Here is a 14329-nt window from a genome sequence, read left to right as displayed (position 1 = left end):
TCTTCATCGACAGTTATATCTTAAACAAAACAAAGGGCAATACATCCATCCAACCTGGAAGAGATAATGTTTGTCACATGGCACCCAAACCAACCGTTAATACTGCTGTGGCATTTAGACCAAATAAGTGCAAAATAAAATGTTATAGGGTTTGTGGTTAGCAGATAGTGATGGCCATGCCTGCAACTTACTGTTGCCATATCATTTAGCCACCTCCACTTGCCAAATGCTGCCACACTTAATGCTGGTTGCAGGTTATAATGCAGGAATAGGACAGAATCCCGAATTTTAACTCTTGTTATGTTTAGAGAGTGGCAACCCAAGATGTTGGGAAAATAATTCCTGGGTTTAAAGTTCCAAACAACCGCTGACAGCCAACTTTCCCAATCGGTGCCAAGCATGGCTTATGCCACGATAATAATGTTGACTTACAAGGCCCAACATTTCCAAGAGGGCGACATGGGGTCTCTTCCACAAGGAAAATGCAGTTTTGCGTTGTTCAAGGAAAAGGCAATTGAATAAGATGTACTTGGTTTAAAAGTAATGTTCTAAAGATGTTCACAACACCTACCTTTCACATAAAGTGATTAATTATTAAATCTCATGTACATTTGCTTACGTCCAGAGTAGTATAGAGCATTCCCTCCATCTAAATCAGTTCTTTATTTTTATACAGAACATTTGTGATGATCTGTCATTTCTAGAGGCTCACATATCTGACCTTTTCACATATCCACCTGTACCTCAGTTTCCAGCGAGTTGGATATGCCACATTACACCATATTCATCTTTTTTGTTTTATGCAATTGGGAACAACAGCCATATCAGACGCTAATGCAACGAATCGGCATAATCATTGGTTCACTGCAGCTCAAAGACTCACTCCGTCAAGGTGTGTGGTAAAGCTCGGAATTTGAAGGCCTGGAGACCAGAATCGATGTGTTCAAGGAGGTAGTTCCATATTCAGACAGCAGATGAAACGAAGCTTCTGTTCAAACATTACAATGCAGCGCAAATATTTGCTGACCAGGCATTGCGATGGCTAAATAGTCATTCCTTGGGCTGCCATTGCATTGTGAGCGTTAGGATTGACATGAATGGAAAATAGATGCATATGAAGTTGGTAAAAGAATATCTCCTCACAAAGTATGAGTCATTAATTTTGTTTCAATATTCCATTTTATATACAGTATTGTACAAGCCATATAAGCACAACACAAATGCATAAATAATTAAACATTCACAAAATATTTTATTAATTATTAAGAAACATTTACACTTCACTACCATGCACAACACCTACACATCAATGCAGTAAGAAATATATTCCAACAGGTACCATTTATATTGTTACTAGTTTCAAAAAGCTAATTTTGTCTGTCTAGAAACACTTTTTAGTAGTTATTGGGAAGCAAAGTTCAAATATGGCAATGCAAAGAGAAAACTAGAACCAGTCTTCAAACATGAATCATTTACAATAAGAGCAAATAATAAATAAAAATGTAAGTTTGGCCGATTTTATTTATATTGACAAAGAGCATACACTGTACCAAGTCTCCATATCCATCCTACTGGTGCAACTTTGCTTGCATGTGGATCAAGAAAAAGGGCCTTACATTATGAAGAAACACACATCCAACCACACAGTCATGTTCAAACACCACACTGGAATGTAATGATACTGGAGCATGGATTTAGATAAGCCTAAACAAGTAACGATTATGAGAAAAAGTGCGAACTAAAAAACAGGTTGTACAGCGATTGTAATTTTTAAACAATACAGTAAACGTGGTTTTTTGCATTAAACACTTCAATATGAAGCAGTTAAGTGCTTGGATGGCTTGTTTTAGCATTATAAATTTGGACACAGGTTAATTTTCTGTCGGTGGACAGCCACGTAACTTGAACCCTGACTCTCGGCCACCCGTACTTATCCAGTGGTTGAGACTCAAGCACTCTGAAAATTAAAAATTATTTTTGATTGCAGGATCTAAAAATAAGTCTTGAAAGCTCAGTATACTGCTCATAAAATTCAGGCTCACCAGTAGTGTGGTCTAAGGTGGCCCTTTTCCTGTGCAAAATTTTCAAAGCTCTTCTTTTAGAGAAGTAAATATTTCCTGGTGAAGAAAAGAGAACATGCTTCATGAATGCTTGGTAGTTGTGGTTACAACTTTTAATTTCAAGCAAAACCAATAAAACACTCGTGATTTAGTTTCAGCAAAAGTTCTAGAAAATTGTACACGCAATATAGTGTCTCGTAGAGGGATTTGTCACGAATATTCTTTAAAAATATATCAATGTAATCTCATGGATGAATAGCACTTACTTATGTTCAATAAACTAATTTAATTACCATAGAATCACAATAGATTTGGGTAACTGAGGCCAAGTGCCCTTTTAACAACAGGAAAACTATAACTGCATTTCACAACTCTCATCCCTCCAGTCCCAAAAATACATCTGTAAAACTTAAAAGGATAAGCATACTAAAAGAAGCTGTTGCCTATAAGATGGATGTGCATGGAAGAGTGTTGTCAGCAAAGACATGTACACTGAGAAAAGGAAGCATCAGACACATGGGATGTTTTGAATGGAGAATATCAGCTGGACATAAAATAATAAAAAACGTGCAAGAGTAGGTTCCGTGCGAAGAGTAGTTTAATTGGCTCAATTAAAAGTTGGTAAAAACTGAATTGGGAATTTTATAACAAAAGTTTTTTGTTAATTTTACCAGGTAAGGCCCCACTCAGCTATATAGCTATTTTTCAGAAGTGACCTGGACACAAATGATAGCTCAACAAAGTGGCTTATCATGTGGAAATTTCTAGCAGTACTCTAAACCCACGTTTCTAATTGTGGATGGAAAAACTAGAGGATCCGGAGAAAAATGCACACGTCCATGGGGAGAACATGCAAACTCCAAACATACAAGCATCAGGGTCGGGATCGAACCCACGGCCTCCTGTATACCAGGTTAGGTAGTTAACATCTCGCCACCGTGGAGTGAAGGCGTGCTAAAAGGAAGCTCTATAATAAAGGATTTTGGGGAAAAAAATTACAAGGTAGAAAAGGATACGCAGTATCAGAATCTATATCATGACATGAAGAGGGAAGTGAAAAACTGGATAAGATGGAGATAACTTGAGCTAACAAACTACCCTTTGGCAAATACCTCGAAGAAAATAAAATCACGCTTAGGAAAACATGCTTGCAGGAATTGCCATCTCAACCCATAATGAGTTGTGGAAGCATGAGCAGGGCTTGACTTGTACGAAATAAAACTCTAATTGCACTCTAAGTCTTTATAATACTACTAGCCGTAATTTTTTTTAATGTGTGGTCAAATACAGTCATCATTTTCCAAAGTTGGTATAAAATGAATTAATATTTAGTGATGTATCCAAATATATATTTTTTATGCATTCTACTTTGTTAACAAGTGAGTAGTTTCAACTCCAGAACTTCAAGCAGGGACGTTGCAGTCACCAGGAGCAGTGAAGTGGACATAAATAAAAAAGTAATATTTAAAAAAACCTTCTTTAAAAACACGCTTTTATGAAATGTATTAGTAATGGAAGAACTCCACGACTCCAGGAAGTGGCCCCGAAGCTTGCCATAACGTAAGGGACCGGGCCAATTACAGCCAACGTCAGTTGACCGTGGACAATTAGACCCAAGCCGAAACATAGTATATAAAAAAAATGTTTAAAAATTATGATAGAATATAGTATTGTCATCATTATGACACAAGTATGCCATGCCAAGTTTGCAGTCGATACCACATTGGGAAGTGTGTTAAAATTGAGTATCAAGATTTGAGGATACAACAACGAAAACAACAACAGACAAGAGTGAGTTAAATGAAAGCATGTAAAAAACCTACAAATTTCAAATCAGCGAGCTCACCTTGGCTGCCTTGCCCGTGTCACCAGGTAAGGAAGCAAGTTTATCCACTTGTTCTGTCATCGTGTGGAGCCACTCTCGCAAGTGCAAGGCATTCCTGCATAGCAGACAAAATTAAAGTATTCGATTTTCGTAACAAAATTAAATTAAGATCGACATATCTTAAAGGAAACATATATTGGTGGCATCCTAAAATAATTCTGAACGAGGCATCTATTTATGAAAGGTGTTCTTGAATTTGATCCTAAATGATCACTGCAGTTTAAGGATTCAGCATCTGCCACTGAGCAGATGCGTGTATGCATACTGAACTTTTCACACCATACGTAGCCAACTGTTCTAATCGGAGGTGCAATGCACACTATCTAATATGCATCTGCGAATGAAGGAGACCGGTAAGCTTAGCTCAAAATGTACAATGACGGTGTGGAGGGAAATCAGTTTCCGAACAGAGTTGAGTAGATTTATAAAAGCCTATTAGGGGACACAGATTATTTGGTCCATGCCCCCAAATGAATTTAACTGTTTGGTTTAAGCCTCATGGAATTAAGCCTATTAAAGCCACTTACACATTCCTGGTGCTATTTCTGCAGCCAGACTGTTAATTCAACAAAGGGCAACGGATGGGCTTACGTTTATCCAGCTCACATGTGCAGTAGTTCTACATGCCGTGCAATGCTGAAGCATTGTTTGTATACACACTATTTTATCAGCGGGTGACAGACCTGTAGTTTGTAGGAGTAAAACAATGACTGGCCATGTTTGTCCAGTGACAAAGGCATATTTCTAACAAAAATAATCCAACAGTTGCCAGTAAACATAGACATAACCATATTTAGTGGCAATCCTGAGTAAAGCAAACAGCGCATACATAACCATTGTCATACCTTTCATCAAAATACACTTGGTTGTCCCTCCCATTGGTATCTACAGACAGCACTGTCTTCCACTGCTTAAGGACAGCCTCGAGCCACTCGAGGGCAGTGAGGTTGTAGCTGGAAGGAGAGCAGTAGCAACACTCTGGGTGAAACGACAAGTATTGGCAGGTTCTATTGATCCTTGCAAGCAGAGGGCTAAGTCGGGAACTCATTTCAAGTGCAGCTGATGACAACTACCCCCCCTGACCTCGTGTTTAGGATCACTTAGGTGGTTTCATTACTTTGTAACAAAAAAATCAGTTCTTGAAAAATGTGACAAAACATTGTTATATGCATCATTATAATAAATTTATTGTGTGCACCCTTACAATTTTACTGAGTATGTATGAATATAGGTTTACTCTCCAGTGATAATCACAATATTTTGTGAATTTGTACAACAATCATTGTCCGAAGCTATGAGAGGTTTTAATGATGTGCAATTTATGGAAACATTTCCTAAAATCAATGTTTTTCTGTCTTTAAACCGTGACACAATTGTAAACATGCATGATGAAGTAGCTTAAGGAATGGTGACACTTGAAAACTCTCAAAAAATATTTCAAGGTATGAAGCTCGAAGCTGACTGATTGGGCACGATCAGCGACTGGTAAAGGTGTGGTTTGTCAGGCTTTGAGTTATGACACTATATTGTGTTTTTGCCTATGACCTATCATCCGGAATGTGCCCAGTCTCGTAAGATCTGAATCTAAGCCTGAATAGCACATGTATGGGTGACCATCATGCACAAAACAGGTATTTTAAGCAGCCGGGGGCTATGTTGCCAGCAGAAGACAGTGAAACAAACTCAATAATTGTACTGTACAATGCCCCAAAGTCTATGCTTCCCAAGACCAGTGTGATGAGGTATGGTCAAACAACCCCAACGACTTGCACGGTGTGGGTAGTGGATTGACTAATCCAGCAGTGGATTAATGGGCTGTACAGGTACAAGCTCGGGTTACCAGTTTGAATCATAATGAAAAGAAGAAAGTAGATTATACGGAGCTTACTGTTCATATCTGCTGTTGAGCAGGGCGTCAATCAGTGGTAACAGCTCCACACAGGCTCCCAGCGGCTGTAGTTCTCTGTTCTCTTTCAGGCTAGCAGGGATACAAATGCACAGCACTGCACATTTAGAAGGCCCATCTACAGGGCTTTAATGCATTATTATTATAATCTCAATATGCATTCAACAACTCTCTGTTAAGGCTTATAAAAATGCACAATTCGGAGATGTTTGAAAAATAGCTTCCCGAAATATTTTCAACAAGTGCTTTAACAAAAATGACCAAGACTACTTGAGATATTTTTAGTATGGGAAAAATTGTAATAAAACAGTATAAACCAGTGTTATTCACTACGAAGTAGGGGTGGAACACTGCGATTAATAAAGATGAATTAGCTTAAGATTATACATCAAAGGACCTGTATAATAATAAACATTTATTTTATGAACAAAAATTGTATGTCATGGGTTCATGTCGCCCCTGCAGCAACTAGAGGTGGTAGCGGTCACTGTTGTATAATACAAATAATAAGATGCAATGAATTGTGACAACTCATCGAATCACTGCCAGAAATTGCTCCAAATCTACTGTAAAATATTTACATTGTATGTCCATATTATATGGAAATAAAGCATCGTCTTATCAAGCATTCACTCAGGTCAGTTTTAAGATGTTAATTATGGGATGTCATCACCTTTTCGTTATGATTCCGATGCAATTAGCAGCTACGCTCAAGTCACGTACCCTGCGGAGAAATCGAGGCATGTGTTAATAGCATTTGCAATGATGAATGCATACCTTTCAAAGAGCTTAGGATATTGTTTTTTTTAAAGTTCTGAATGCTGATATCCAGCTGATATACGTGCCCACCTAAAGAGATAAGAGACCAAGTCAGCAGGGTTGCGTTTCCAGAAGGTTAAAGCTGCATCTAGTTTGAGCTGGTAGTCAGATAGAACCTGCATCATGTCTTCATGTTCCTGAGTTATCTGGGAAACGAAAAATGATAACAAGTTTACGCTTTAAGGAAATAAACACCTTTTTGAGGTTCATTATAAAAATGCTCAATAAAAAATAAGACAAACATTTTACAAGACCAGTTTTATCGTGACAATTTATTTTCGTATACCAGCATTACATAGGGGCAGTTACCTAGTGTTTTATGTTGTGAAATTAATACAGTAAAAGCTTGGATTGCGAGTAACTTGGTCTGCGAGTGTTTTGCAAGATGAGCAAAATTTTTAAAATAAATATAAATTTAATAAACGAGCGAGGTCTTGCAATACGAGTAGTACGTATATGCTTTGTCTGCCAAGCGTCACGTGATCACAACTGATATACGAGTGCTTTGGATTACAAACACGTTTCCGGAAGGAATTATGCTCGCAATCCAAGGTTTTACTGTACAGGCAATCAAACATATTTCTTAAAAAAAATGTTTAGCATGTTGCAGAGGTGACAAACTAGGATTTGAAACACAACTTTATCACAATACATAGACATCACCGTAAACGTTTTTGAAACGAGGGTGACTTGATTTTAATTACCATGGCCTCGTTTTGAGCTGCGCACTCACCTCTTCAATGATATATTGCTCCAATGCTCTGCTTCTCTCAGCTGTCACATCCGACAGGCACGCTCTACCAATTACAGGCCACAAGTGCCCATCCGCGACGTTGTTAGCCAGCCCGTCATGGGGCGCAAACGTACGTCCTTCACCACTGCTGCCGCCACTGCTGGCCGACGCGTGGGAGATCTCGTTCTCTTTTTCAGCCATCGACCAGTCCGAGTCGAAATCAGTCTCCTGAACAGGTGAATTCTTCAGCTCTAACACGGGCTCCAGGCACGCTCCTTCAATGTGTTCTCTGTATGGACCGTGCTTCAATTTCACCACTGTGAGCAGGAAGAACAGGAGAAAAGAAAGTGCAATCTTTGCACATTCTAGGAAGGTATGCGGGATCCTTCAGATAATACAGCCCTATTTGTCCGATAACAATTGGTACTTGTTACTGCAAAAACTCCGGACTTGTTAACACTTGTGAATAACCTGTCGACAATTTTTCTGTAAAAGAGCTGTTACTTCGACATTACTTATCGCACCTCCGATTAGGAAGGTTGGCTACGTACGGTGCGAAATAAGTCAAACATACATACGTAACAGGTTAAGTTGCAGCCCTACAGTTTCTTGCTCAAACCACTACTAGCACAAAGGCCTCCATTCGTGGGACCTTAAGAGCCCATCTAGAGGAAATTTGTCCTACTCTTCCACACTTGTAAAAGGGGCGAGTATCTCGACTTTATCCCACCAAACGCGACCTGTCGACCAACTTTCGTGTACTCATTTATACTCCTGGATGGACAAGGGCAGGGGATTTTAAAAACACTTTTGTAAATGCACGTGGTGGGTGATTGAACCGGCATCCTCTGTATGTGCGATTAATCCTCGCTTAACGCGTTTGCATACGAGTTTTTCTATAAAAGTTCTTCTATGAAGGAACACTTTTTGCATAACGTTGAACGCGCCCGTTCTAACATAGTTTCTGAGCAGTCAACTACTTTCCTAAGCTGCGCGCTATCTTACAGTACGCGGAACGATACAGTACTCGGCGTATCCTCATCTCAGTTTTTTTAATCCCACCAAGGGATGATTGCAGACTGATTTTATTGTGCAAATGTGATTCAGTCCAGAAATGTATCACTTAACGCACCACTTTTTAGGAATGCATCTACCGCATTCCTTTTTAAAACGATTTCAATCACTAGCATAATATATGAGGAGAGTTTTGCTCATAACATAGGCACCACTATAAAAAAGCACCAATATTCTTACCTCTATATGTTTTTCCCAATGTAGGTTGCACCAGAGAAGATGGTGAACCCTTGATTATATTCAAACCTTTGATTGTTTTACTGCAAAAAAACAAAACAGTACACATATGCTTTACAACAAATAGTTTACGACAAATGTAAAACTCAGAAAATCATGAAGGTAAAAATCTTTCTTACCGCTTTTTTTCCTTTAAGTTGAGTTTGTCTTCATATGGAGAATGAGAAATCTGCAGGCATAGAGAATTCAGGCATTATGTTTGTAATGTTTAAACGTTGTTGTAGAAATGTATATTTCAATTGTAATCAGATACCTTTGTTTTGGTAGAAAGGCTTGATGAATGTAAGATTCGTAAACGAGGCATGTTCATTTAAATTGGAAAGCAATAGACTTGGATTGTAAAACATGTGACGACCACATATCATAAGAACAACATATTCCTTTACTTGAAAATGTCCATGAACTTTACAGTGTTTTGTCAATCCACTGCTGGATGATGGCCTCTCCACACCGTAAAGGTCATGGGGGTTATTTTCTCAAACTTCACGGTGCTGGTCCGTGTGGGTTGGTGTAGGCCAGGGGTCGGCAACCTACGGCTCCGGAGCCGCATGCGGCTCTTTACGGGCTGCTTCTTGACGATATGTACGTATGTACAGTATGTACATAGATGCATTGCGGCTCTTGAAATACTGAATTTTGTACCGAATTGGAAAGAAATGGCTCTTCTTGTTATTTTGGTTGCCGACCCCTGGTGTAGGCGATGGAGGAACAGAGTTGTGGGATCAAATAATTATGGTCATCTGCTGCCCACATCATTGCCCCGATGAATGCCTATATATGTAACATTAAGAGGTATTGCTTGCCTTCATAATCTTGTCATCCTTGGCAATAGTAAGACGGGGAAACTTGCATTTCTCTATTTCTGAAATTGGCACAGATTTCAAGGTTTGTCTCGTCCTTCCTTTTCCACGCTTCGCTCCAGATGCCATCATCACACACCCCCTGCCGCCTGCGAGAGAACATCGATCCATCATCACATCCGATGCCGCTGCCATACACAGCAACTCTTTCTCCCGACCGCCTTGTCACAGCCTCAAGGGGTATTATTGGGGGCCTCTTGACAAACACACCTTACTGGACCTGCAACATTCAGGAGAGCGCAGAATGATACACCATGTGCAATCCCCTCGGCTCTATCTGTGGGTTCATGCAGGCTTATGATGTGCCACATGTACAGAGGGGGATTTACAGTAGGCTACTGTACATTACTTTACACATCACGCTCGTCTCACTTAGTGGCCCATTTGGCACAAAGTAAGCAGGGTTGGAGGGAGACTCCAGATACATTGTTTTGGGGTTATATTACATTTCCAATTAACCTGTTCCCAGAATATGTACAGTAATACCACACTGCATGGAAGAAATCGTGTTGCAAGTGCTGCATCATTGGGATCTGAAAGTCAATTCGCCAAATGGAAATGTTACACTTCGAATAAATGATTAGAAATGCGAAAGGAACGAAAAACAATCTAAAAAAACATTAATGTACAGCAATGTCTCGTCTAAAACTGAAAACCGTCGAATGAATGGAGCGAAATGCCCCACATGCCCCACGGCAGCACCGAATTTTAACAGGGACAATCCCTGTAAAATGTAAATTCTCGTGAATATGTTTGAACCGCCGAACAAAGCGAACGCACCGACACAACACATCTGCACAATGCTACACCAACACACCCAAGATGTACCAGAATTGCGCACATTACATGACAACACGCTGCATTCACACAAGCGATAAGAGATGCACGTTGTTACCAATCCTGTGCCAAGAAGGCATTAGCCACGAGGCATCCTCGTCTGACACAATTAGGACCACCAGTCAAGGTCGATCCATTTGCAGGGTACAACGCGTACTAGAGAAAAAGCCACATCCCCGGATAGCCGTCATTTAAAACCCCCATTTCCAGACACGTATTGCAACAGAATCTTCAGGTTGTTCATAGTATTGTACATAATTGTACAACCGCGTGGCCGTATGCAACCAGTGTGGTTGAGGACATCTGCCCGTACGAACTGAGCTACACAAAGAGCGAGAGGAGAGAGAGAGGGCTTTAAATGACGGCAGCGGACAGAGGGGAGCAGGGATCACATGAGATAGCCGATTGCATAAAAAATATAACAACCGGTAAAAGATTGCAATTCTCACCGCACACGGAACGATGTCGGCCTCCACATTCATTTGTAGAATGTCATTAGGGTCAGCTTTGCAAAAAAATATAAGAAAAAAAGGTTTTTAATTCCGGCAAAAGTGAATGAAGACCGATCGCCACCACTGCCTTTGACAATGGAGGGGGCCCAGGACGGCCAGCTCCGCCCAGCCAGATCAAGCCACGCCCACCAACAACAAGCCCCGCCTCTCTATATGTAAGCCCCGCCCCTCTATGTGTAAGCCCCGACCCTCTATATGCAAGCCCCGCCCCACTATATGTAAGCCCCGCCCCTTTATTTGGTAAGCCCCGCCCCGCTATATGTAAGCCCCGCCCTTCATTTGGTGAGCCCCGCCCCTTTATGCGCATGCTAAGCCCACTCTCATTCGAGCTCCGCCCCTCTACGTGACGTCACCCCACTGGGCCTCGCTCCCGCCTCTTACCGCGCGGAAGCTCCCCGCCCGTGCGAGTAGCCACGCCCACATCTGTGTAAGCCCCGCCCCCTCATCTACATAGCTCCGCCTCGAAGTCGAAAAGCTCCACAAATCCCTCTGAACGCGCACGAGTTGAGCGGTAGCCAATCAAAACGCTTAGAAAGTCGAAGCGGCTCGTATTTCTTTTTTATTATATATATTTTCATTATATTTTATTATGTTGTATTTTTATTATTTTTTATTGTATTTATTTATTCTTATATTTTATTTTATTGTTTTATTATTTTATTATTTCCCTTCTACGTGCCTTTACCGAAAGAACCAAGAAGATGACTCGTATTTCGTTGCGAGTTGCCAATTCAAAGGGATTTTTTTAAATATTTCACCGCTGAACGTGTAGGTTATGCAACCTTCACATTGTGAAAATTAAATGTGTTGAGACATTTGACACAGGGGGTTGTTTTGAAGTAAACCTCTAGAAGATGTATAGCTAAATCGGATTCCTCCAGTCTAAATAAAGATTCTGATTCTTAATGTAATACTTTTCCAAGCTAATAGATTGGTCATTATTGTGCCTTGTTTTAAACCAAATTTGAAAACATGGAGTATTTACAAAAAGCATGCACGTTCTATTAAAAATAATTGAAAACGTTAACTTATATATCCGGAGGATAAAACCTCCAGATCTAGCAACACTGGGTGGATTGGAGAATGTAAAATACACGACCCACATCTGGGGATGACGTATCCCGCAAGGAGACCAATGAGAGAAGCTGTTACAAATACGTCATAGTGGTCAATATATGTCACGGCTCGCCTGATTGGTCAATGGTGACACAATGGTAATTCTATTGGTCATTTGATTATACAGCATTGTCTAAAAACCTAACAACTTTTATATTTTTTAATAAGCTAATTACAAACAAATGAATGGCAGAAATTCCACAGGCTGGAGCCACGAAACATTATTGACATTGTGTTAATTTTATTTAAAGCTTTTCTGCAATCGCTGTTAATTTTATTTAGGGGCCGTCCATGAATGACGTCACGCGATTTTGGATGATTTTTGACCCCCCCCCTTCGTCACACGGCGTCACAAAAAGTCAGACCCCCCCCCCTCAAATATGACGTCACAAACCTCTGCCCACCCCCCCCCCCCCAAATAAAATTAAAAATGCTTAAAATTTTTTTCAACTATTGTCATTGTAGTGCGTATTTAATGTGGCGCTGCACTCTGATGTAGGAGAAAACATTTATTAAAACGTCTATTTAATTGGGTAGAACGTGTTGTCTATATTTATTTAATGTTGCGCATTTTGATGTGACATTTCTCAACCCCACCCCCCATCGTCACAAATGCCTGACCCCCCCCCCCCCTAGGTGCGTGACGTCATTTATGGACGGCCCCTTAAAAGCTTGCTCAGCACAAGCCGTGTGACGTCAGTCTGTGCAATGTGACGTCACATGCTAGGCCGGACGTCACAACTTTTTTTAATTCAGGAAATACGGATTCTCCTTGCATATGACATAAACAAAAATAATCTATTAAAACCGAGACAACTGCCAATAACAATTTGATAAATGTTTACAATATTGGAATAATATAACATGAAGGTTTACGCTGCATTTGGTATTGAACATGACAATTCCAGACGTCAAGGGCCCAAATAAACCAAAAACAACAATGATAATTGCTTTTGTTGCCAGATAAAAAGGGTAAAAAAACAATTATCATATTTTGCTACTGGCAAAGGAGGTTCCAATGGTGCAAAAACAACATTATACACTTATGCGTAATATATGTAGTTTTTTGTTGTTATAAAGTAGTGTTAATGATTGATTTGGTTTAGCTGTTTTGTGGCTTTTACGGCATCAATTTCCGCCGAGTTCAGAATTAGATTTTTACTGGAGGATGAGCGACACGGCTCCCTTTTATTAACACGTGTCCAGTATTCACAGATGTCCAGTTCTCTGGTTTAAAGCAACCTCCCGCCTACCCCCCAAACACTGTAACTGGTTCTAGATTTGAAGCTTTCGTGACTGCAAGGAATCATCTTAGGTTTTTTTCGGTAAAGTCACGTAGGTCAAAATTAATGAAAATAAAATAAAATAAAAAACAAAAATCACGACGTTTCGTGTTGCCTCCGAAACGTCGTGATTTTTGTTTTTTATTTTATTTTATTTTCATTAATTTTGACCTACGTGACTTTACCGAAAAAACCTAAGAAGACTGTAACTGGTATTGGACCAAACTATTGTATCCCAACGCGAAAAAAACACCGTACCTGCAAATTACTCGGGGGGGGGGGGGGGGTTAGCAATCATTGCCCCCCCCCCTAACCTGGTAGGACCCTTTTGGCAATAGATTATTGGAGGTTTTCTCTGGGTAAACAAGAGTAACATTAAATAAATAATTTGCTATTCATACAGGGTGGGTGAGAAATACCATTTTAAAGTAATGTATAATTTAACTTCAGGACATAAATGACTCTTGTATAAGATGGAAGAGTGGACAAATATCGAGCGAGCAGGGATCATTCATCAATGTCAACCCTGACGTTCCCACATCATCTAATTTCACGATTTGGAAGATGTCCCATCGCCAGCTAGAAGTACGGACTTAACGACGCCCGGTTACTTTTCGTGTTGGTATACTAAATAAACTGTCTACCAGACAAAACTCATTTCTTTAGAACTGCTTTTTGTGTTTAGCTTTTTGTGCCCACCCCCACACCGCTGCGCCTCCGATTAGTACGGTTGACTACGTAGTTGAACGTACAGAGTGGTTCAGATGTATTGTGACCCCAAATTAATGCCCTTAATGTTTTTGAAGAAAGTTTTATTTAAAACATAAATTAATATGCAAAGGGCAAAAAATGTTCGGTGGGGCATACATTTCGGGGTCACAATACATCTGGACCACCCTGTACATACATGGAAATGGTGGGTTTTTTAAAGGCATTTTTTAAGACTTCGATATTATAATATAATCAGCTAAAGTATTCTCCTGAAGCTGTAGTTTTGCATTATATAA

The 14329-nt window shown here is 40.0% G+C and overlaps 1 protein-coding gene across 5 annotated transcripts in view; it reads right to left on the bottom strand.

The window, feature by feature from the left end:
* The window catches only part of KATNBL1 (katanin regulatory subunit B1 like 1), a 30813-nt gene extending 19749 nt beyond the window's left edge, over positions 1 to 11064 (bottom strand). Inside the window, exons 1-12 of one of the 5 annotated variants that reach the window (XM_078864357.1) lie at positions 10861 to 11059; positions 9518 to 9663; positions 8834 to 8883; positions 8658 to 8737; positions 7404 to 7720; positions 6701 to 6816; positions 6525 to 6575; positions 5834 to 5923; positions 4791 to 4898; positions 3907 to 4000; positions 2043 to 2117; positions 1233 to 1580 (exon numbers count right to left, since the gene is read on the bottom strand). In XM_078864357.1, the coding sequence (XP_078720483.1) occupies positions 2085 to 2117; positions 3907 to 4000; positions 4791 to 4898; positions 5834 to 5923; positions 6525 to 6575; positions 6701 to 6816; positions 7404 to 7720; positions 8658 to 8737; positions 8834 to 8883; positions 9518 to 9646 (1068 nt within the window). In that variant the 5' untranslated portion in view covers positions 9647 to 9663; positions 10861 to 11059 and the 3' untranslated portion in view covers positions 1233 to 1580; positions 2043 to 2084. The other 4 variants (XM_078864358.1, XM_078864356.1, XM_078864355.1 and 1 more) reach the window with 4 other exon arrangements.
* Positions 11065 to 14329: the final 3265 nt, after the last annotated feature.

The sequence above is a fragment of the Lampetra fluviatilis genome, chromosome 18 (genome assembly GCF_964198595.1).
Source record: "Lampetra fluviatilis chromosome 18, kcLamFluv1.1, whole genome shotgun sequence".
In the NCBI taxonomy this organism is placed as follows: domain Eukaryota; kingdom Metazoa; phylum Chordata; class Hyperoartia; order Petromyzontiformes; family Petromyzontidae; genus Lampetra; species Lampetra fluviatilis.
Note: the sequence above shows the minus strand (reverse complement) of the source record. Positions and strands in the feature narration are given on the sequence as shown.